The 25,334-nt window shown below is 34.2% G+C and overlaps 1 protein-coding gene across 1 annotated transcript in view; it reads left to right on the top strand.

Moving 5' to 3' along the window:
- The first annotated feature begins 5,962 nt into the window (after positions 1-5,962).
- LOC120222177 (transmembrane protease serine 11G-like) overlaps positions 5,963-25,334 on the top strand; it is a 29,534-nt gene continuing 10,162 nt past the window's right edge. The window contains exons 1-5 of the mRNA XM_039219889.1: positions 5,963-6,015; positions 7,592-7,713; positions 9,867-9,985; positions 12,723-12,790; positions 13,433-13,593. Of these exons, the coding sequence (XP_039075820.1) occupies positions 5,963-6,015; positions 7,592-7,713; positions 9,867-9,985; positions 12,723-12,790; positions 13,433-13,593 (523 nt within the window). The remainder of the gene's footprint in view (positions 6,016-7,591; positions 7,714-9,866; positions 9,986-12,722; positions 12,791-13,432; positions 13,594-25,334) is intronic.

Genomic DNA, 25,334 nt, shown 5'->3' with positions numbered 1-25,334 from the left:
GACAGAAAGAACTCCCAACAATTAAGATAGCTTATCAGGTATATACAAATGCCATTTATATTTAACTGAAGTAATATAGTCACCCACTGGCAGGTATTTTGCCACTGAAATGTGAGGATGAGTAATGGGAAATCGGGGACAAGAGAACTGTCTATACACTTGGTTACCAAATAGACAGGAATCTCCCAAATGAGTGCGACTTCTATGCAGTGGCTGGACTGCCTCAGTCAGAACAGAGTGTTTACATTTTTCTTTTCTTTCACTCTCTCCTTTTCCTTTCCTTTCCTTTTTTTTTTAAATAATTTTTAAACCATCCTATTTTGTTCAGCAGGGTCAACCAGTCTTCTTCATTCAAGCCTGATAGTAAGAGCTAACAGCAAAGTGAGAATTTACTAGCTCTTCATTCTCATATCTCTGTACGGGTCATCTGCATTTTCCAGATTAATAAATTCAGGCTCTAATAAATGACGCAAGGTCACGTGACTAGTGAGAACAAAGGCATTTTGTATGAAAACAACCCAGGCTCTTCCACCCCACACATGCAACCTCTCTTCAGAGAGCTGGTAAGGCTGCTGTGACCAAAGCAACCTCTTTAAAAAAAAAGTAATGTGAGAAATATTGCTTGTTTTCTGTTGAAGATGGTGTGATACATGCAGAATTAGCCAGAAGAGATGGGATACCATGTAAAAATGCATAAAACAGTGTAACATGGTATTGTCTTCAAATATCTTATTAAAAGTCTGACCCATAATAGTGCACAATACATGCACTAAGATGCAATCCAATAAACAGGCTACTATCAGCTTCTTTCTTCTTCATGAGACAGCAGCAACCCAGAGAACTTGCTTAATATGTGACAGATCACATACAGACCAGATTATAAAGCTGAGTGGGATATTGAAAAAAACCCTCTGTGCAATTAAGAGAAAATGGGAGAGTTTCCTCTTAATCATCTAGATAATTCTCTTAATTCTTGACTTCATCTTTACAAACTGATTCTGACAAATTGTAGGAATTTACGACTAGAATCCAATCTTTCCACTCCTTATCCTATATGCCCTTCACTTAAATTTCATTGTCTCTGCAGAAAACAGAACAATGTCAGTTCAATGAATAAACCAGAATTTATTGCCCACTTTGGGCCAAACACTGTGTTAAACATTGCTATTATGACAATAAGAAAGGTGGAGAACATAGACAGGCATAGAAATAAGAGATAAAAAAAGCACAATAGGGATGGCAGATGTGTTGGCGGATGCTCTCTTCTGATTATTTCTTTTTTCTCAGTGAAATGATTTTAAGGCCACCAGCTGAGGGTAAGGATGAAGGAGGAGGTAATGAAGGTTTGAAAAGAGATATGAGTTATTGTCTATTTCTCACACTGGGAGAAAGAAGGAATCACTAAATTAGTATTATGACAAGGAAGCCCTGAGGCCAACTTGAGATTAGTGCTCCTGCGTTTACAATGAGACTCATCGATAAAATCGAGTATTTTTCCCAGCCATATTTGTATAAATGCATAGCAGGTAGAAAATTATATTTAACCAGGGTTGGAGTTTTACTAGATGATTATGACAGAGAGAAGATTATAGGATGGAGGATGTATGCCAGGAATGAGTATAATTAGAGACCATGGGATCTATGCCAAGTAAGAGAGCAATGTTACCGTGAGCATGATGGGAGACAGTGAAAAGGTAGTAGGACCCATGTCTTTTAAGTGTCAGTAGGGGTGAAGCCAGGGTACTAAGGCAGTGAGCTGGAAAAAAGAGTGGCGGTAGTTGCAGAGTTGGTTGATTAAAATTTAGATTATGGTGAAATTGAAGTTATTGGTAATGACAAGATATAGAGCATAGTATGAGGCTGGGCAGGTGAGGTAGAAGAAGTACAAAGTGACACAAATAACCAGAACATGAAATAGGACATGGCCAATCCAACAAAATAGCCACAGTGCAATAGAGGAAACTTCAAGATGGCTGGTAACTGGAGTAGGATTGCAGTGAAAGGAACTGATCCTTAGAGGAGGGAGAAGGCATTGGAGTAGCTAGCACATAGAAAGGTTTCCAGAAATGGAAATGCCAGCAACTGCAAAAAGAGGAGGTTAGAAGTAAGGAGGAAAAGAGGATATTTTAGGCAGAGGGGATGTTGTGAGCAAAACAGAAATGGGTCAATATAAGAAACAGAATAGCACATGTAAAGAGAAGTACTATCTACTAAGAACCCAGAATTAAGCTGGACACACCAAATGTAAGACTCTTCTCTTAAAAATCTAAATTATCATCATGTTCTTCCTATATTTAAAGTTGTCCAGTGGGTTCCTATAACACTTCGAATTATCAATACTTGGCATCGCCTTCAGGGGCCCCATGATTTGGTTCTTGTTTGTTCCTCTGGCTCAACCTCTTCTACTCTTTCTGGAATCCACCATGATCAAGCACTCTGGCCTGATTTCTTTCAGGAATTCAACAGGCTTACTCTTGTTCCAGCTCTAGGAACTTGCTACCACCTGGTTGCTCTTTACTCAATACTTGTAGAAGCTGTTTCTTCACAATTTACCTTTCAGCTGAAATGGCATCTCTTCGGGGACAATTCCCTGCTACTCAGTTAAGCATCCAGTCACTCCCTATTCATTTATATGCTTTGTTTTCATGAGATGAAGCTTCTTTGGTTTGTTTATTTTCAGCCTCTTTCCACTAGCCTGTGAGCTCCATAAAAAGGAGATAACTTATCAGTCTTTGCCATAGTTTTCCCAGCAGCAGAATAAGTTTTTAGCACATAGTGGGATCTCTATAAATATTTCTCCTATGATTGAATGAATCAATGAATGAATGAATGAATACTAGCCCAAAGGACATATAGTACACATAATAAGAAATATATGAGGGTTTTTGAATGAGAGTATCACATTATTAGAACTGTATAATTGGAAGATAATTCTGGCAGCAACATTGTAGAATGTATTTGAAGGGAAATTATCTGGGGGTGAAGAGATCTATTCATGGCTAATGTGATTGTCCAGGTAAAACACTTTGAATGCCTGAAGTTGGATGATGTTAAAGTCATACAAAAAAGAGGACAAATGAGAAACAAAATTCAGAGGTAGACTGACTACATGAAGAAGTTGTACAGAGGGAGAGGTCCTATGATTTCAAGATTCATAGAGTGGGTAATCTAGAAAATTGTGAATAATCTTATTAACACATGTATTTGTTTTTTAAAAAATGTTATTTAAAAATTAAAGGGAAGTAAAGGAAGAGTATAATAAGAAATGAACAGACTTAGCTAAAAATAGAGTGACACAATAAGAACAAAGCAAAAGAAATGAGTTGAAGGAAGAAAAGAGAAAAACCACTCTGGAGAGGCAAAGAGAAAAAACAAAATGTTAGTGATGTGGAGAAACTATAACATTTTTACACTGTTGATAGGAATGTAAAATGCTATAAACACTTTGGGGAAGTTTAGCAGTTCCTCTAAATGTTAAGTATGGAGTTATCATATGAGCCAGAAATTCCATGCTTAGCTATGCGTGCTAAAGAGATGAAAATATATGTCCAGACAAAAATGTGAACATGAATGCTCAGAGCAGCATGATCCATAATAGCCAAAAAGTAGGGACAACCCAAATGTCCATCAGCTGACGAATGTACAAATAAAATATAAAAGAGAATATTATTTGGCAAAAGAAAACAAATGAAGTCATACCTCCCGCTAGGGAAAACAGTAGGGAGGTGATACATGCCATCACATTGATACCTTTTGAAAATATTATGCTAAGCAAAAGAAGACAAATACAAAAGACATTTGTTATATGATTCTGTTTATATGAAATGTCCAGGATAAATGAAATAATAGAGACAGAAGGTAGATTAGTCATTAAGAAATGAAAAATGAAACAGTAGAGACAGAAAATAGATTAGTCATAAAGCCCAGGAGTTAGGAAAAAATAGAGAGGGACTACTAATGGGTACAGAGTTTCTGTTTGGGGTAATACAAGGTTTGAAAATTGACTGTGGTGATAGTTAACACAACTTTGTGAAATAGTGAAAATCATTGAATTGTGCACTTTACATGAGTGATCTATAGGGTATGTGAATTATACCTCAATAAAGCTGCTAAAGAAATAAAGGGAGAAAGGAAGGCAGGAAGGAAGGAAGACATCAAAAGCCTCTGGCAGCTCAAAGTGTGTTTTCATTAAATGTAAAAACTCCTGATGGTTATTCACTGAAGCTGTCAAAGTTATCTACCTATCATTACCCTTCCATTTTGGCACTCATGTGACTTCTCTAGCAGCAACAAATCTTTCTTTCAATAGTCCTTTCTGACTTATGAAAGCCTTTACCTCATTTTCTTTTCACATTTCAAATTGAATTTTGAAAAATAAATAGTTCCCAACGGTTAGATACAATGACAGTAGAACTTGTTTATTTGAAAATATTTGTAGCTAATACATCTGTGCATATTTCAATGTTCAAAACAATCCCTGATTTCTTGTGGAGGTCAAAATTTGTTGTTAAACAGCAGGTGGAAGAGAGATGATTAAGGATAAATGATGCTTATTGAAAATATTAATGAGAGCAAGAAAATGTACCAACAAAACTGAAGCAGTATTGGGCAAAGTAGTGTAGTACTGCTCTGGCCAATCACCTTCTCTTCAATAACCCAGGCCAATGGCTTATGCAACGTTTTGGTCTTCGTCAGGTTTTAATTGTCTCAATACTCTAAAATTCATTTCAAGGGGGACACCTGAGTGGCTTAGCCAACTAAGCATTTTACTCTTGATTTCAGGTCAGGTCATGTTCTCACGGTTCGTGAGTTTGACTTCCACGTCAGGCTCTGCACTCTGTCAGTGTGGAGTCTGCTTGGAAGTGTCTCTCCCTGCCTCTCAGCCCCTACCCCACTCATGCACGGGCTTGCACACGCGTGTGCACGCACACACACACACACTCTCTCTCAAAATAAATAAATTTTTAAAAATTAAAATTTCCTTCAAGAAACAGTTTCTTATGGAACTTCAAATGTAAATTTGCATTCATGAACAGAACTTTGAAGAGTAGTACTCTCGGACCTTGATTATCCCCTTCTGAACTCGTATCAACTAAATACCAGTTATTTTAATTATGACATCAGTCAACTTTTCACTTATGATACATTATGTCTACCTTATTTGCATAATGTGGAGTTATAGAAACAAGACATACAGCTTGTGAGAACACAAAAGATAAAAGAAAGCTCAAATCTTTTCATTTAATCTTTTGCACAACTTGTAGTATTTCTACTCACATCACAGATTTAATGCAAGTCTCATCATATCTGGTGGTACAATTAAAATCATCATTATCACTGCTAAGCCACTGTTACCATGAATAATAATACCATCACTTCCTGATATTTACATAACAACTGCTTTCTTCCAGAACTGTTCTGTCTTCCCTAGGCAATGGGTTAAAACCCCAGCCAGATGATTCACCCATCTTGTCTTAAATTTTCTCATACCCATTATTGTAATTCTTCCCCTTATGGATTCTCCAAAATGTGTTCATCTGATAATTCCTACTTCTGAAATTAGGGATTACTCTTGAAGGCTCTGGTAGCCTTGTGTTTCTCAAGCTTAGACTCTCTTATCTGCTGGAACTCTCCCTGAAGATCATCAGCGCTTTTCTAGGCTCCTAAAATGCTTCCCAGTCCCTACATATTTTCTGGCCAGTGTTGTCACTCAAATTCCAAGGTCCTGGGCACTAATTCTCACCTCTTTCCTTCATGAGGGGCACGTCTACCATCCAGCACTTCTTTCTACCAGCTCACTCCATTTCATCTGTGTGCAAACTGCTTGATGTCCTTTTTCTGCTACTTTTGATAATAAAAATAATAAAATAATCAAAACTCCTAAGTCTTCACTATGTTTTAGTTACTATCCTAAGTTCTTTAGGTATATTGATTCACTTAGTCTTTGCAATCACCTCACAAGATGGGTATCATTACCTACAAGACTGCCGAAGGTCCCATAGTAGAGGAGCCATGGTAAGAAACCAGGTAGGCTGGCTGCAGAACCCACACTCTTAACCACAATGAACAACCTCTTTCAGAGACCATCAACTCTTCAAGTCATGTGGCCATGGCTGTGGCAGAAAGAAAACCCTTTATCCTTCACCTTTGAATCACTGAGGGACAATATTATGGTTATATAAAGCATTTAAAAACTCCAGAAAAAATAAAAGATGCCTGGAGAGCTATCTAAAGGGAAGGATTTGAATATGTACCTTGGTAAAAAAAAATTGTTACCTTGAAAGAAAATAGCTGACACTGATAAGAGCAAGGAGAGTTCATTCCCTTCTGTTGAGCTTTGGTTCAAGAAATACCTCCCCATGAGAGTCTGGATAAGGAGCCACTCAGAATGTAACCAAAGGGAGGGGAGGGATCAAAAATGCTTTGACTTCTGGTGACTGACCTGCTAAATGAGTAACTTTGGTCACTGCTCATCTTTGCTTTGGCATAAACACCTCAAAGGTGATGTCACTTAAGTATTTTTGTTTATTTGAATGTCAAAGCTTTCTCTAAGGCTACATTTTCCTACACTACAGTGAATCTGTTTAGTCATCTGGCTGTGATAGTCTGACCAAAATTAAATTCTTTGAGTTGAAAGAATTATGGGGAAGGAGAAGCCAGGAAGGAAAGAGAAGGAAAGAATTGTCCTTTAGAGATTTTTAAGTGCAAAATTTATAATTGTTTCTTGATCCCATGTAAATGCTTAAGGTCGTTTCTTCTCCTGCCATATTTGAAGAAATTCATCTCTAGCAAGACTTTTTGCTGAGAATAGTTTTTATGTGCCACAAACAGTTAAGGACTGCCTACTCTTTTATGACACAGGATTTTATTTAATAGACAAATATTTCCAAGTACCTATGAGGTACAAACTCCACCAATCTAGAACAGCTAGTGATATCAGCCATTGAAATTTCATCAATGTTTAAGTTTAGATTAGTACTGAAAAAAATCAGGGAGGAAAAATTATTTTACTTTTTTAAAAAACATTTAAGAATACATATTTTAGGGCATGTCTACATGATTAAGAAAATGTACTCAGGGCAGCTGAGTGGCTCAGTCGATTAAGTGTCCGACTTTGGTTCATGTCATAATCTCACAGTTTGTGGGTTTAAGCCCCGTGTTGGGCTCTGTGCTGATAGCTTGGAGCCTGGATCCTGATTTGGATTTTGTGTATCCCTCTCTCTGCCCCTCTCCCACTCACACTCTCTCTGTCTCTCAAAAATGAATAAATGTTAAAAAAAATTTTAATGAAAAAATGAAGAAAATGTACTCAAGCAATTTTTCAATTGTGACCCATATGTAAGACTATAATTCACTCATAGTGATGTTTATAGTGTTTTTGTGTTTTTTTAATTATATTTTGTTATATTTTTAATTGACAGGATTTTAGTATTTTTTCTATTTTTTATAGAACAATATATTCAATGTACTAAATGTAATGTGATCTAACCATGAATTCTAGAGAAAAAACATTCTATATCAAAACTATGAAAAACTAAGATTTTAGTACTTAAGTTCTATTTGACTTTAATATACAGCTCTCTCTCAAAAGGCCAGCAACACTGGATAGAAGGACAAGTTCACTGAAGCCATGGATGACTGCCCTTATTGTCACAGCTGTTGTGCTGGTTCTAGCAATAATCATCGGTCTCCTTGTGTATTTTTTGGCACTTGGTAAGAATTTGTCCTCATTGTATTATTTTGAAAACTTAAAGATCTTCTTGACTTATTTCAGAACCTAATATTTTCTAATATTTTAGAGTGCATTTTTCATTGGAATGATAATTTGTATAAATCTATGCATACTTTGTATAATGTAGTATTGATTTACATAAAGTTATCTACATTTGGGAAATGATTATCCTTTATGTATAAAATTTATTTCTAGCATTTAAAATTTTAACTGGTTCACATATTATCTCTTGAACAATGCAATTAATAATATTTAATGTGCTGAGAGTAAAAAATTTATTTTAGTAGCAATTCTGACTTCAAGGTTAACTTACAAGAATATATTATGTTCTGCCACTATCTAATTAACAGCTTAAATTTATGAATTATTACTAACAGGTAATAATTTTATTATGAAACAATTGACAATCACATGACTCTGAGAATGTGTGATCTTAAAAATGGGTTAGAAATACTTGCAAATCATATGTACAATAAGGAGTTAATATCCAAAATATATAAAGAACTCAAATAACTCAATAACAGAAAGTCAAACAATCCAATTTAAAGGTGGGGCAGAAGACCTGAATAGACATTTCTCCAAAGAAGACACACACATAGCTAAAAGGCACATGAAAAGGTGTTCAACATTACTAATCATCAGGGAAATGCAAATCAAAACCATGATATCACCTCACACCTGTTAGCATAACTATTATGAAAAAGACAAAAAAACAGGGGCACCTGGGGCTTAGTCAGCTAAGCATCTGACTCTTGATTCTGGCTTAGGGCATGATCTCATGGTCATGAGATGAGCCCTGCATCAAGCTCCATGCTGAGCATTGAACTTGCTTAAGATTCTCCCTCCTCCTTCTGTCCCTCCCCTGCTGGCACTCTTTCTTAAAAAATAATAAAATAAAATAAAAAATAAAAAGACATAAAATAACAAGTATTGGCAAGGATGTGGAAAAAGGGAAATCATGTACACTGATAGTGAGAATGTAAATCAATACAGCCACTATGGAAAACAGTATGGAAGTTCCTCAAAAAATTAAGAATAGATTTTCCACATAAGTCAGCTAATCTACTTCTGGGAATTTATCTGAAGAAAACAAAAACATTAATTCAAAAAGATATATGTACCCCTAAGTTCACTGCTGAATTATTTACAGTAGCCAAAATCCAAAAAATAACTTAAGTGTCCATTCATGGATGAATAAATAAGATGTGATTATATAGATATATAGATATAGATACACACACACACAATGGAATACTACTCAGCCATAAAAAAGGAGATCTTGCTATTTGAGACAATATGAATGATAGAATTCCCCAGGGAAGCCATCTGGCCCAGGGCTCTTATTTGTTGGGAGATTTTTGATAACTGATTCAATTTCTCCACTAGTTATGGGTCTGTTCAGTTTTTCTATCTCTTCCCATTTGAATTTTGGTAGTGTGTGTGTGTTTAGGAATTTGGCCATTCCTTCTAGGTTGTCCCGTTTGTTGGCATATAATTTTTCATAGTATTCCTTGACAATTTCTGAGGGATTGGTTGTAATAAACACATTTTCATTCATGATTTTGTCTATTTGGATATTCTCTCTCTTTTGTTTTTGAGAAGCCTGGCTAGAGATTTATCCATTTTGTTTATTTGAGACAATATGAATGGAACTTGAAGGCATTATACTAAGTGAAGTAAGTCAAAGAAAGAAAGGTGAATACTGTATGATTTCATTTTTATGTGCAATCTATAAAAAGCAAAACAAAACTCATAAATACAGAATACAGATTAGTGTTTACCAGAGAGGAATAAGGTAACTGAGGGGAAATTGGGGATGGGCTAAAAGGGTGAAGGGAGTCAATTTTATGGGGACAGATGGTAACAAGACATGTGGTGATCACTTTGGAGTTGACACAAATGTCAAATTATTATGTTGTAAATCTGAAACTAATATTATATGCCAATTTTACTTCAAAAACAAAAAAGAAAGAAAGAAAAGTTTAGAGAGAGGTTTTGGCCACAGCTATTGAATGTTTAATTCCCAGTAGTTCATCAATTATAGGACTTTTTCCCATCTGATCCCCTCTACTTCTGATATTTATACAATTCAATAAATTAAAGAGAAAACATCCATTTTTGTTCTCCTTTCCAGATCAGAAATTTTACTATTACCAAACCTCCTTCCAGATCCCCAGTATTGAATATAATCCTGAATTTTCAGTTGAGCACTCAAAAATTAGTACAGACCTGAAACAAAAAATCAATAATGAGGTAAGTCTGGCATCATTTCTACCAACAATACTGTTGTGAAGAAGGTTAAAATTAAAAAAGAGATGACTGAGAACACATCAAATTGTACCTCTGTTAGGGTTGCCAGATAAAATACAGAATGCTCAATTTTAATTTCAGATCCTCCTGAAAATATATTTTATTCAATATTTTAGACATACCTAAATTAAAACTTATTCATTGTTTACTGAAATTTAAATGTAACCACATTTTTGTGTGCTAATCCTGGCAACTCTAACCAACATTATCACAGGAAAATTGGAAAAATACAATGGACAAAGAATAATTGTGCCAAAAACTAAATAATAGAAGCCCAACAGAAAAATTAAATAGCTCAAATATAAAAAATAAAGTTATCTGGAAACATAACTAAATCATTCAGACACAAACATTACGATGTACCAATTTTTAAGCACCTAATATGTGTATGACCCTCATACATTTCCCACTAGGCAATGTTTATACTAAACATTTATTCCTGAAAATACACCACAGAAACACACAGACTAGTTCTTCCACTGAAGACTTCAGTTGTGTACAAGCTTCTCTTGTGCCTAGCATTGACCAAAGTTGACAGATCATTCTGGCCAGGTTCAGAAACACTTCTTTCTCCATTTCCCAACCAAAAGTAGAAACTGATGAAACGAGTTGAAGGATACAACTGAGTGGGATTTACATGTCTTTCCAAAAACACATCCTAAGGAAATTTTGATTGAGGAAAAATCATCAGGGAAGGTGTATTTTGTTATAGGAAGCAATATATTAAATTATAGACAGTCTAAGCATTGAAGTCAGGACATCTATATTCATATCCAAATTTTATTTTTTGACAGCTTATCAGCTTTGTAAAAGCTCCTTGATCCCTCACAGTTTTAACTACAAAACAGGTGTAATTTCACCTTTCTCCCTGAGTTATTCTTAAGACTAAGCTATGTTGTAAATAAAAAGTATAAAAAGTTATGTCTGAATAAATGTTAGCATTCGTTTCCTGTGCTCTCACAGAACTTTTTATACATCTTTGCTTAAGTGCTTACCACCTCATTACATCATTATTATTTTGTATGTCTATGTCCCTCTGAATTTGTGAGAAGCTAAGTCTATTATTCTTAATATTTCTGGTGCCTGTAACAGTGTCTGCCACATGTTAGGACCATAAAAATACACAAAATATTCTTCTTCTTCTGAATTTTTCAACTATTAAAAAAATGTGAGGACTATTCTTAGATGGCTATCTAGATTTTTCCTAGAGGCTGTAATTTGCTGATCCCTGATTTAGATTATGAGTTATAGTTCTAGGGAATATTTTCCTAAAAGAAATGATTAAAACCAGTGCCTAAAATGAATTTTAGAACTTGTTGTGGAGTTCAATAATCTAAATTGTTTATATGCTCAGTTATCATGGGTAATACATGGTTCACAAAGCAGTGATTTCAAAAGAAACAACAAAAAATAATGAAATTGGAAAGAGACTGGAAGGAGGCAAGCAGAAATCTCAAGTATACATAAATACATATATAGGATACATAGTATAGGATACATAAATATCACATATAAAAATATATTAATGTATGTAGAAAATCTGGAAGTACATAACCGAAAATATAAACAGTAGGTTCTCTATATGGTGATTTGTAAATGATTTTAATGCTTTTATTATACTTTGCTATATTGTTTGCTTTTTATAACTTTTTGCAAAAACGTATTTGTTTTGTCAAATAAATGTATGTATGTTTTAAAACTGTTTCCTTAAAAATCAAATTTCCCTTTATAATCAGTTAGAAGGAAAGCACATGGTCATTCATTTTTTGTTAACTATTGATTTCTCAATAAACATGCTCACTAACCTATCCAATATGATATGGCATGGCACTTGACCAGAAAATAATTGATCAATCCGATTAGCTGCATGGAAAGTATTTGTCCAACACTTACCCAGTTTCAATTTTTGAAGCTCTTTACTTTTGATTTGTGAAACTAATTATTGAGACTTGGGTTCACTTAAGGTTTGGCATATGGTCAGTCTTTTTTTTCAGGAAGCCAACTTGATGAGTCAATGATAATAAACAGGCTTGTAAAACCATAGATTCTTTAATAAGCTGTGGTTTTAGTAAGAAATAATTTCTTCTAGGAATTTATATTACAGAGAAATTATCCCATACAGAAAGTCTAAAATGACATACTAATGGCGTATATAGTCTTGTCTTTTCTAAGTAATCATTTCATGATTACTTAAATATATGTTTTTCATGCGTTTTTTTTTTCTTGATAAATATATACATCCTGCACATCTCCTCCATTTACCACAGGATCAAAACATGGTCTAAAAATTTCAATAAAACCTACAAAACTGATTCTTTAATCAATGATGATAGCTGAGCTTGAATGATAATGATCATACAGGTCAAATTTTCAAAGAAATTCAGTCTCAGCACCTCCATCCCCATGTATATTTTATATTGGCTACTGAAATATCTAGCTTAATTCAACTCTTTATATCAGCCATCCTTGATCATGTGACAAATTGTTCAAATATCAGCATCCAATTTTAAGAATGAACTTTATGACAACAGGATTGTGCCCACATAAGCTTTCTGAGGATAGTTGCAAACTTAGATGTAAATGCAATTACTGCAGACTTCATACAGGTGTTTTTGTGATAGATTGAAATGTGTGAATTCATATTTTGAAAAGTTCTTTATTGTTTTTTTCTTTTTTTCAGATAGATCAGATATTTCGAAGATCCAGTTTAAATCATTATTACATCAAGTCTCATGTTTTCAACCTTAGGTAATCACAACTAATTATTTTTTATGATGAAAGGACATTTTGTATTATTTAGTTATTTTTCAATTGTTTCATTTGTGGACAGGATCTAAAAATCTTAGATTTAACAAAAGCAAATATATTTTAATATTATTACATTTAATAATTATTCCTTCTTCCCAGAGGACCTACAGGGAGAGAATTTCTTAGTTTGGGTGGTGATACAATATATTCTACCAGTTGTCTTCTTAAAACTTTTGCATTTCAGTTAAAGATTCTTACAATCCTTAAATACTCTTCTCAGTTTTGCTTGCTTTATTTTTCAACAATAAATAGATATTGTGAATTTTTAAAAATCAAGGAAACATACACAAAGTTGATGGATTTAACAAGTGTCTTTTGATGTATTTTTCCAGAAAAAAAAGTTATAGAACTCTCACATACTCAGCTTTCTCTGAATATAATCATGTTGCACAAGGAGGGAATAATTCAGGTATTAACATCTATATGATACAGGAAAGAGGAAAAATCCACAACAATAAAATACATAAAATATTTATGTTGTATTTTCTTGAAGACATAACTAATATTTAAATACTAAGGTATAAAATAATTATAAATATGGCTATAACCTCACTCATTTATTGTGATGTTTTTCTTTTTCAGGTCAAGTAATGACGGTTTGAATACAGATGTATTGCTTAAATTTCAGTTTGCTTCTAGCAATGCAGACACATTAAAAAGGCAAGCTGACAACATTTTGCATCAGAAGCTGAAATTAAATGAAAGTTTCTTGAAGATAGATACTTCATTACCTCATCTTAGAGGCAAGATATACCATTTTCCTTCCCTTGTTAGAGTTTTATCATTTTAGCCAAATTCTCAGCTACAGAGAAAGCTTTATTTCACCATAAAATGAAGCCGCTTTTCATTTTTAAATCTCTCCTTTACTTGATAATAAACAAGTCCCCACACAACGGCATCAAATATTATCTTCCTTTGATTAGTATAGAAATAATTATGAAACATAAATTATAAACCAAATATAATTTTTTAAAGATCTTGGTGGAATTGTTTGAATTAATTAAACATGTATGAGATAAAGACCTACACTCTGCTACTGATACAGTGATCTATAGTGCCTGGCTCTTCCTGTTGCAATATTTTCTCCAATCTGAATCCAGAATGTAAGAGTGGTATGAACACAGAAATCATGATATGTGGAGCACAAACATGATTTGGGCTCCTGTGAAAGCACACCTGGCTCTTTATCTGACACTGCAATAAGCCCTCCTACAGCATGTAGGATAGGACTGGCCTAGGTACAGAAAGAACAGAAGAAAAATGTCAGACCCAGGTGATACCTGTCTCTGTCATAAAAGCACCATGTCGTTAGCAACACAGGCATAAGGAACTAGGTGATAAATGTTTGGGGTATGAGACTAAACAAAGCTCATTATAATTCCAAGGCCATTGTTAGCCTCATATATATTAACTTTGAAGTTGTCATATTTACAAGAACATATGTAAGCTAAGAAACAAGAGTCTAAAACTGACAGATAATTATAAGTTACAAATAAGTTTTCCCTTGGTATTTTTCGTTCCCAAACTGTTCCAGAGCAGTAGAGCAGATACATTATAATAATATACTAACAGAAGAGAAAACTACATTTGACTTGGCAAAGGTCAGAAAGAAAAAAATAGCTTGAAAACTTGGAGTCTCTGTGAATAATGTCCAACATTCAGTTCTGTTTATCATGCACATAGAACAGAGTAGATTGAATCCCATGTACTGGGCTTTAGATAATAGAGGTAAGACTTCCTAAAGAAAACATTTTGTTGAAGCATATAAGTATATGTGAGATTTTGACTTTTTAAAAAAGGTAGCTTAATCTTGAGCTCCCATGAAGCCAAATGTTAGAATTTTAACCTCCATCATTTCTGGATCTGCCCACCCCAACCCCATTTTGTGGGGTTAAGGCACTTAAGTCCTTCACAGTGTTGCTGGATCAAGATGGAGGATTGGTCTATTCCGGGATCTGCTGGTGAACCATCCATCACCAGATCTTCAGTTGCCTATCAAAGCAAGTTACTCTTAAAACAATCCTCATTCCCATGGAAAACTCTTCTCAGAGTCATCATTCGTCCTGAGACTTCTGTGCTTACCAAGGGTACTTGGAAATTACTTTAAGTTGTATGTATTTTATTTCATCTCTGTTTTCAAAAGACTGCCAATTCTTTGAATATAGGAAATGTGTCTTCTGTAATTACAATCACATCCCCAAGATTAGCACAGAACTCAGCATAGGGCAGGAACCTGGAATTTGTAAAATGCTCTGTCTTTAACTCAGTGAACTAACTCAACCTCTTGAAAGTGGGCATAAAACAAAAGCAGTGTTAGAATCAACAAACACCACAGAACACTGAGGAAACTGGAATCATTTCTCTTTCCATAAAGAGTTTTAGAACTGCACAAAAATACACAACAATTTTAAAGACAAATGCTGGGGGGCGCCTGGGTGACTTAGTCGGTTAAGCGTCCGACTTTCGCTTAGGTCATGATCTAGCGGTTCGTGGGTTCGAGCCCCGCGTCGGGCTCTGTGCTGACTGCCAGCTCAGAGCCTGGAGCTGTTTCAGTCTGTGACTCCCTCTCTCTCTGACCCTCCCCTGCTCACGCTGTCTCTCTCTCTCTCCTAGAAATAAATAAAACATTAAAAAAAAATAATAAAGACAAATGCTGAGTTTCATAGGGTAAGAGAAATCATTTCAGTATATACAATAAAAAGAAAAATGCATGGAAGGCATTCTAGGAGAGACTGCAGGTAGTGGTGGAAAGATCCTTAGACTAGAAGTCAGGAAACCCATGTTCCAGCAATAACCATGGTAGTGCAGCCTTAGATAAGTTGCTGAAATGGTCTCACTTCCTGTTTTGCAAAATGAAAACAGTAGCAACTGTGAAATTTATCCTTTGGTAAAACTTTAAAATGCTTTGAAAAGTACAAATATAAACATATTAACGTAATGTATTATTTTAATGGACTTTCTCAGATATCTTTAGTAACAGTGACCCTAGGAAGTTGGATACTTGATTAACTTATCTCTTGAAAAAGATATCTGGAAAGCTAAAACACACATATGGCCCCAAAACACAAATATCAGAAGAGTTAGTTGGCTAATGTCTTAAGTCCAACACAGAAGAAACAATGCAGAAGTGTGTTAGGTTTAACCTTATAAAAGTAATTTATACAGGATCACAATAAAGCTCAAGGGGAAGCTTTGAGATTAGCTTTCAGAGTTAATTAAGTACAAGTTTGATAGTTATCTATGTATATATTATTTTTAAAAATTGCAGAATTTAAAATGCTCATGCATAATTTGGTGAATTTTTTTCTAAGATTTATATCCTTGTGAAAATCTCTTCTCATTTTATACAAGTCAGATTACTCTCCAGTGATTCCAAGTGACTAGGTTTTGGGGAAAAAAAGGAAAGAATAAAGGAAGGAAGGAAGGAAGGAAGGAAGGAAGGAAGGAAGGAAGGAAGGAAGGAAGGAAGGAAAGAAGGAAGGGAAGGGAAGGGAAAGAGAAAGGAGGAGGGAATGGAAGGAAGGAATGAAGGGAGGGAGGGAGGAAGGAAGGAAAGAAGCAAGGAAGGAAGCAAAGGAGAGAGGGAGAAAGGGAGAAGGAAAACAATCGGAAGAGCAAATCAGCTAATATTGCCAGTGTCTCAAGAAAGTGTACTTTACGTCATTGATTTTACTCTATTAAACCTTTCATGAAAATATTAATTCTTTTATGATCCCCAATTATGTCTCTATTTCTGTTTCTTTTCATCATGTAAATATATACAATATAAAGAAAAATGCATGAAATTTACTTGTAGGGAGGAAAAATAATTTTCCCTCTACCCTTCTGAGTTCTTGATTGTAATAAAAGACCCCTGTAATAAGATATGATTATCAAGAAAAAAAGAAACAGAAGTTTATTAACATGATGTATACATGGAAGATAAGTAGGAGAAAATGAGTAACTCAAAGAGGTGGCTTAGAATTTGGCTTTTATAGCATCTTCATCAAAGAACAAACTTGTGCAGAAATGAGAGGACAAAGGAGAGCAGTTTTAGGCTTTCAAAGACAGAGATAAGGGCTAGTCAGTAAAGTGTTATAAGGATTCTTCTGGTGCCATCTCTAAGATGATAGGGTCTAAAATTGTCTCTAGGGATTAACCTTCCTCCTTCTTGGTAGAGAGAAGAGGAGGGACACTTGTGAACTTATGTCCTGCCTTTAGGCAAATAGAGGAAGGGCAAGAGGAATTTCTTGTACCTGTTTTTTCTCACTCGCCTTTGATTCAAAATAACTTCATATGCCAACATGACATATTTTGGACTACCGTAATCTGAAACCTTTTACACTCTAGGAGAGAATGTGAATGATAGTCTCTTTTTTAAAAATAATTTAGGTCAATTATGGAGGTTTTTTTTGCTTCACAATATTTTTAAAATATGTAAACTTTGACTATAACTCTTTGTGAATTATCCGAGATCAAAGCCAAATAGCATGTGATATCACTTTTATTCATTAATACTAATGTAATTTAAAAAGTTTTAAACATTTTAAAATCATTTTGCTGGTCTTAAAGTTTTCAGCCAGTAGTGCTTTTACCTTCTAAATTTACTATTTAATATATTTCACAACAGTTTTATTTAGAATAAGTTAACCAGAAAGATTTATCAGTAATATATTATTTAACCCATTTTGTGTCTTGTTTCTAATCAAAAACCATATTATCTTTTTTAACCAGATCCAATATCTCATCCACTATTGAAAAAAAATTTATTTTAGGTAGGAAAGTGAATATTTAGTCAGAATAAGAAACATATCACAACAATTCACAAAATTTAAAAAGCTACATATAGAATCCAGAAAAAAGAACATTATTTTTATTAACTAGTTTCTTGAAATGCCTCTGTAATACCTTACTATTTTCTCTTTATATTGTTTTGGCTGCATACTCTCTGATTGCTTCTTCAGATGACAATGTTTTATAATGTTCTATAAAAACAATAGAAAAATAATTCAGGTTTTCTATTAGGATACTTGACTTTTAAAAATATTTTGAGATAAGTATATAGTCATAGGAGGTTGCAAAGAAATTTATAGAAAAATCTCATGCACTTGCACCCTTCCTTCAGTTTTTGGTAATGTTAACATCTTATCCAACTATAGGGCAACATCAAAGCCAAGAAATTGGCATAGATATAATCCATAGAGCTTATTCAGATTTCATAGTTATATATGAGCTCGTGTGTGTGTGTGTGTGTGTGTAGGTGTAGCTCTATGCCAGTTTATCACATATGTAGCTTTGCATGACTACTACTACCATCAATATATTCAACTGTACTTTATCAAATTGTCCTTGTTTTACCTCTTTATAACTATACCCATCTCTTCTACCCATCCCTAGCCTCTGGCAACCACTAATCTATTCTCCATCTCTGTAATTATATTATTTCATGAATGTCACATAAATCATACACTTTATATCCTTTTGAACTTGACCTTTTGCACTCAGCATAATTTCCTTAAGGTTCATCCATGTTGATGTATGTATCAATTGTTTGTTTCTTCATTGCTGAGTAGTATTCCATAATATTCTACAGTTTGTTTAACCACTCATCCATTGAGTTTCAAGATTTTGGCTATTACAATGAAGCTGCTATGAACATGGGTATATATGTTCCTATAAGAAAATAAGTCTCCATTTTTCTGGGATATATCCAAGAGTATGATGGTTGGGCTCATAAAAACATTTTGGGTTTTGAAGGAACTACCAAACTACTTTCCGGAGTGGCTGTACATTTTGCATTCCCATTGGCAATGTATAGGTGACCCAGTTTGTCTGAATTTTTGCCAGCTTTTGGTGTTATCACTTTTTTTCATGTTGGCCTCCCTTGAGGGTGTATAGTGATATCTTATTTTTTTTTAAATGTTTTATTTATTTCTAGGAGAGAGAGAGAGAGAGACAGCGTGAGCAGGGGAGGGTCAGAGAGAGAGGGAGTCACAGACTCTGAAACAGGCTCCAGGCTCTGAGCTGGCAGTCAGCACAGAGCCCGACGCGGGGCTCGAACCCACGAACCGCGAGATCATGACCTAAGCGAAAGTCGGACGCTTAACCGACTAAGCCACCCAGGCGCCCCAGTGATATCTTATTATGGCTTTAATTTATATTCTCCTATAGCCAATAATAGCAATAAATCCTTTTAAGTGCTTGTCATCTATACACCCATTTTGGCAAAATACTTGTGCAAACTTTTTCTAATTGAGCTGATTTTTATTTTTTAACTATCAAATTTTGAGGGGTCTTAATATATTCTAGATGTAAGGGCTTTGTCAGATATGTAATTTGTAAATAATTCTGACTAGTCTGACATTTGCCTTTTCATCTCATAGGAAATGTTTTACATTTGAGGAGATTCAGCCAACCAAACTTACATTTTATGGATAATGTTGTTTGTAAGAAATCTAACTCTTCTCCTCGTCCTGGGTCCCTGACAATTATCTCCTATGTTTTTTTTTTTCTTAAATTTTTTAATTTTATACTTACAATCTTTAACATTTTATACTTCTATAAATTTGATGGCTTTATATTACATTATATCTTACATTAAAGTCTATGATCCATTTTGAGCTCATTTTTGTATAAGCTGTGAGGTTTTTTGTTCCTTATTGGAAAGGCTGTCCACCTTCTACTGAATTACTTTTGCTCCTTTATCAAAAATAAATTGGGCATTTTTGTGGGGATCTATTTTTTGGTTCCCCATTCTATTCCATTGATTTATGTGTCTATCTTTCCAACAGGATCATACTCTCTCGATTACTGAAGCTTTGTAGCAAGCTTAACGTTGGGAAGGATGATTCTTCTGCTTTATTCTCCTTTATCAAAATTATTTTAAATATTCTAGTTCCTCTCTAAATAAATTTTAGAATAATCTTATCTATATCTACAAAAAAAAAAAAAACCCTAACAGATTTTGACAGAAATTTTGCTAGATCTATAGATCAGTTATGGGAGTATTGACCTCTTTTACTATGTTGAGTATCAGCATTTTCCAACTTTCAGTATACAAATCCTGTACATTTTTGTTACATTTACAACTGAATATTTCATTTTCTTTGGAGAAACTGTAAGCATGTTTTTCTATTTTGATTTCTACTTGTTTATTGTCAATACATAAAAATAGAATTGATTTTTGTGTATTTATACAGTATCTTGTAACATTACTAAATTCACTTGTTAATTCTAGGCTGTTGTGGGTTTTTTGGTGGATTCCTTGGAATTGCCTATGTACACAGTTATGTAATCTCCAAATAGAGACAGAGTTATTTCTTTCTATCCAATCTGTATGCCTTTTATGTGTTTTTCTTATCTTATTCAATGGCTAGACTTTCCAGTACTATGCTACATAAGAGTCATGATAGTGGACATACTTGCTTTATTTCCTATCACAGAGGGAAAGCATTCAATCTTTCACCTTTAAGTGTGATGTTAGGAATAGGTTTTTTGTAAATTCTCATCAAAGAAGTTGAGAAAATACCTGTTAATGGACCAAGGGTTTTTATCATAAATGAGTGTTGGGTGTTTTTTTTTTTTTTTGAGGTAAAATTCATATAAAATTAACCATTAACCATTTTAAAGTGTACAATTTAGTGGCATTAAATTGATAATATTGTGAAACCATCACCTTTACTTAGTTTCAAGACATTTTCCTGAGCTCAAAGGAAATCCTATACCAATTAAGCAGACTTCATTCTCCCTTCCCTGAGCCTTTGACAACCACTAATTAACTTTCTGTCCTTATGGATTTACTTATTCAGGATGTTTCATTTAGATGAGACCATATAAAATGTGACTTTTGTGTCTGGCTTAGTTCACTTAGCATAATATTTTCAGAGTTCATCCATGCTTTAGGTTGTATCAACACTTCATTCCTTTTTATGGCTGAATAATAGTTTACTTCATAGATTATTACATTTTGTTTGCCTATTCATCAGCTGATGGACACTTGTGCTGTTTCCATTGTTTGGCTAATGTGAATAGTACTGCTATAAATATTGGTGTATAGTATTTGAATACATTTTCAATACTGTTAGGTTGGGTATACCTAGGAGTAGAATTGCTGGGCAATGTGGTAACTCTATGTTTGACTTGTTAAGGAATGTAAACTGTTTTCCACACTAGCTGCATCATTTTCCATTCTCACCAGCAATGTATAAGGTTCTAATATTTCCCAATCTTCATCAACACTTGTTATTTTCCGATGTTTTTATTGTGGCTATGATAGGTGAGTGTGGTATGCGACAGGTGCCAAATTTTTTTGAATATATTTTCTGTATCAAATGACATCATATAATTTTATTCTGTAGCCTGTTGATATGGTAGATTACATTAACTGATTTACAAATATTCACTCTCCTTACATACCTGGAATAAACCCACTTCATCACTCTGTATTACTCTTTATATACATTGTTGGATTCAATTGGTTAAAATTTTGTTGAGAATTTTTCATCTAAATTCATTACAGATTATTTGTCTGTTTTCTTATCTAATTTCAGTATTAGGTATATCAAATGAATACTAGCTATATCAAATGAATTAGAATATGTTCTCTTTTCTTATAATTTCTAGAAGGGAATATGTAAAAGCGGTGTGAATTCTTTGAATGTTTTGCCAAATTCTTCATTTGGAAGCCATTTGGGCCTAAGGATTTTTAAAAATCTTTTATTATAAATTCAATTTCTTTTCAAGTTATCTATGCCATCTTTGTTGAGTTTTGGTGGTTTATAGTTTTCAAGGAATTCATCCTTTTCTTTTAAATTGTCAAACTTATGAATGTAAGGTTGTTCAAAGTATTCCTTAATTAACTTTTACAGGCTGCAGGCTATTTTGTGCATATTCTCTCATTTAATTCCCAATATTGGTGATTTATATCTTCTCTATTTTTATCTTTATCGGTCTTCCAGAAGTTTATCAATTCTATTGATTTTTTTCTTACAACCAGTGTTTTTTTTTTTTTTGCTTCAGTGATTTTTCCGTATTCTTCTGCTTTAAATCTTCATTGAAATTCTGATCTTGATTGATTTTTTTTCTTCACTATTTCCTTCCTCTTCCTTGCTTTAGGCCTACTTTGCTCTTCTTTTTCTAGTTTCTTTTTTTTCTAATTATTTTGAGTTAGGAACTCAGGGTGTTGATTTGAGATTGTGTCTCTTTTTTAATGTAAGAATTTAGTACTATAACTTCCCTCTCTGTAATGCTTTATCTGCATCCAACAATACTGGTATGCTATATTTTCATATTCCCTTAGTTCTATATAATGTTTTTATTTTCTTTGGGACTTCTTCTTGATCCCATGTATTATTTAGTAGTCTGCTGTTTAATCCTCGTATTTGGAGCTTTTCTCATTGCCTGTCTGTTATTGATTTCTATTTGACCCCACTATGAACAGAGAACATACTCTGATTTCAATTCTTTTAATGTGCAGAAGACTATAACACTGGATATGGTCCAGTTTAATGAATGTTCTGTGGCTGCTTGCAAGGAATGTGCTTTCTGTTATTGCTGAATAGAGTGTTTTATAAATGCCAGTCAGATCTTGTTTTTGATGGTGTTGTTTAATTCTATATCCTTGCTGATTTTCTGTCTAGTAATCCTATTAATTGTTGATATTAGAGGATGTTGAAGTCCCAACTATAATTGTGAATTTGTCTATTCCTTCTTTCAGCTCTCTTGGTTTTGCTTGATGTATTTTGAAGCTCTGCTATTTGTAAACACACATTTAAAGCTGCTACATATTCTTAGTAAATTGATCCTTTTATCATTATGTAATGTCTCTCTATCTCCCCAGTAATTTTTCTTTTCTCTGAAGTCCACTTTATCTGAAATTAATATAGTCACTACTGTTTTTTTAGATTCATATTTGTATATCTTTTGCCAACCCTTTATTTTCAATTTAGAAATTTCAGTGTAAAAAGCAAATAGTTGGGCCATGTATTCTTAATTATACTCTACCATTCTCTTTTAATTGATGTATTTAAACTATCCACACATTAAAGTAATTATTGATATGTTGGAGCTTAAGTCTTTCATTTTATTATTTGGTTTCTATTTGTGCTGTGTCTTATTCCTCTGTTCCTTGTTTTCTCCCTCCCTGTGAGTAATAGCAACATTTTTTAGAGTTCCATTTCGATTATTTGTAATATTTTTGAGCTTATCACTATGTGTAATTGTCCTAGTGGTTGCTTTATGTATTAGTATACACACATGTAACTAGCCACAGCCTACTGATGTCAACACTTCAAATGAAGTATAAAAACTTTACTTTCATTTTGGTCTTTGTCCTCCCTTTTTTTTAGATTTATTTTCCTTAAGTATTTCTTCTGTCTGTTTACATTCAGCACATGAGATGGTGTTACATCTTTTGTTTTGACCACAAAATATGTTTAAAGAAACCCATAAGTTCAAAAATAGTCTATTATGTTTATTTGTTTTTTTTTAATTTTTTTTAATGTTTTATTTATTTCTAGGAGAGAGAGAGACAGCGCGAGCAGGGGAGGGTCAGAGAGAGAGGGAGACACAGAATCTGAAGCAGGGTCCAGGCTCTGAGCTGGCAGTCAGCACAGAGCCCGACGCGGGGCTCGAACCCACGAACCGCGAGATCATGACCTAAGCGAAAGTCGGACGCTTAACCGACTAAGCCACCCAGGCGCCCCCGTTTATTTCTGTTTTTACACATTCTGTCTCTTCCTTTTCTTTCTGAAGGTGCTAGTCACCTTCGATTATCATTTGCTTTTTGTTTGGAGAGCTTCCTTTAGCCATTTTCCAAGAGTAGGTCTGTCAGAAACAAATTCTTTTAGTTTCTCTTCATTCTAGAATACTTTTATTTCCTCATTTCTAAATACAGTTTCAATGAATATAGGATTCATGGTTGATAGTTTTTTCTTTCAGAACTTGAAAAATGCTATGCCACTTCCTTTTGTCCTCCACGGTTTCAGATGAGAAAACTGCTGTTATTTGAATTGGTGTTACTTTATAGGTAATGTATCATTTTTCTGTTTTTAAGATTGTTTCATTGTCTTTAGTTTTTAGTGACTTAATTATAATGAATCTTGGTGTGGACTTGAATCTTCCCTATTTGAGATTTTCTCAGCTTCTTTAATCTGCAGATCTCTGTCTTTAGCCAAATTTGAGAAGTTTTCAACCTTTATTTCCTTGAATACTTTTTCAGTCTCATACTCTTTCTTCTCTTTCTAGAACTCTGATAATATGAATATTAAATCTTTTGTTATTATCCCACAAATCTCAGATGCTTTGTTAATTTTTTTGTCTCTTTTCTCTCTGTTCTTCTGAGCAAACACTATTTAAGCTTACTGACTCAATCCTCCATGTCCAGTCTCTATTATTAAGACCATCCATCAGGGTTTATAAGAATAATAATAATTATTATTAATTGTATTTTTCAGTCCTATAACTTTATAGTTGGTTTTTGTAACTTCTATTTCTTTGCTTAGATTTTCTATTTCTTCACTTGTTTCAAAAGAATTTGTAATTGATTGCTGAATTATTTTTCTGGCATCTGCTTTAAAGTCCACATCAGATACTTCCAACTGCTCATTCATGTCAGTATTGGTTGATATTCTTTTCTCATGCAGAGTGTAGTTTTCTGGTTCCAGTATGGCAAATAATTTGTTTGTATTCTGAACATTTCTGTTTTTATGTTAGGAGACTCTTGATCCTATTTAACTCTTTTATTTTAGCAGGTAGTCAACTTACTTAGACTCAGAGTGTAGATTCTCACCAACTTTTGTTTCAATAAGAATCTAGTTTTCAGAGTCTTGCAGTACTTATTCTAGTCTTCTGGAACATCCTTTCAATTCCTGCTGCCTGCAATATATGTGGGAGTAGAACAGGTTTCTCTCAGCTTCTTGTATCCCTGGGCCATCCTCTGTGTAGGGGTACAGTGGACTTGAACCTACTTATGTCACTGGGGAGGTAAAGGCTGATGCTGTCCCTGTGGGTGTCAGTATGCAAGCTGGTGCTCAGATTGGGAAGTGGGTTGTGGGATGGTCAAGGGCTTCTTGATGTCACTGCTGCTAGTAAAATGGATAGTCAGCCCTGTGTTGTGAAGCAGGAGATTTGGGCTCCTCACTAGGCCTCTGTTGTGCTTCTTCTTTCCCAGCATTTGGCTGGAGAGAGCAAACTTTCCTTGGAATTTTTTTGTCTATGCCTATGGATGGTTTCAGATTGTGAGATGAAAAGAAAACTAGGAAGCTCATCACATTGTCCTTCAAATAATGTAGGCTGTAGCCATTTTGCCTTCCTCCTTCCAGCTTTAAGAGCTCTTTTACCATTATCTGCTAGATGATTTTTCAGGATATTTAGTTGTAGTTAGTTATCGGAGAAGAACAGAGGAAAGTGAGTCTATAGTCTTGTTCCAGAACTGGAGCTATTCAACTTTTGTCCTGCAGGTAGAGCCCATCTGCTGGGTAATCTTCATATAGGAGATTTTGTGTCC

This window comes from Hyaena hyaena, unplaced genomic scaffold, assembly GCF_003009895.1.
Source record: "Hyaena hyaena isolate Hyena2069 unplaced genomic scaffold, ASM300989v1 scaffold_846, whole genome shotgun sequence".
In the NCBI taxonomy this organism is placed as follows: Eukaryota; Metazoa; Chordata; class Mammalia; order Carnivora; family Hyaenidae; genus Hyaena; species Hyaena hyaena.
This window is presented reverse-complemented; position numbering and strand designations above follow the sequence as displayed.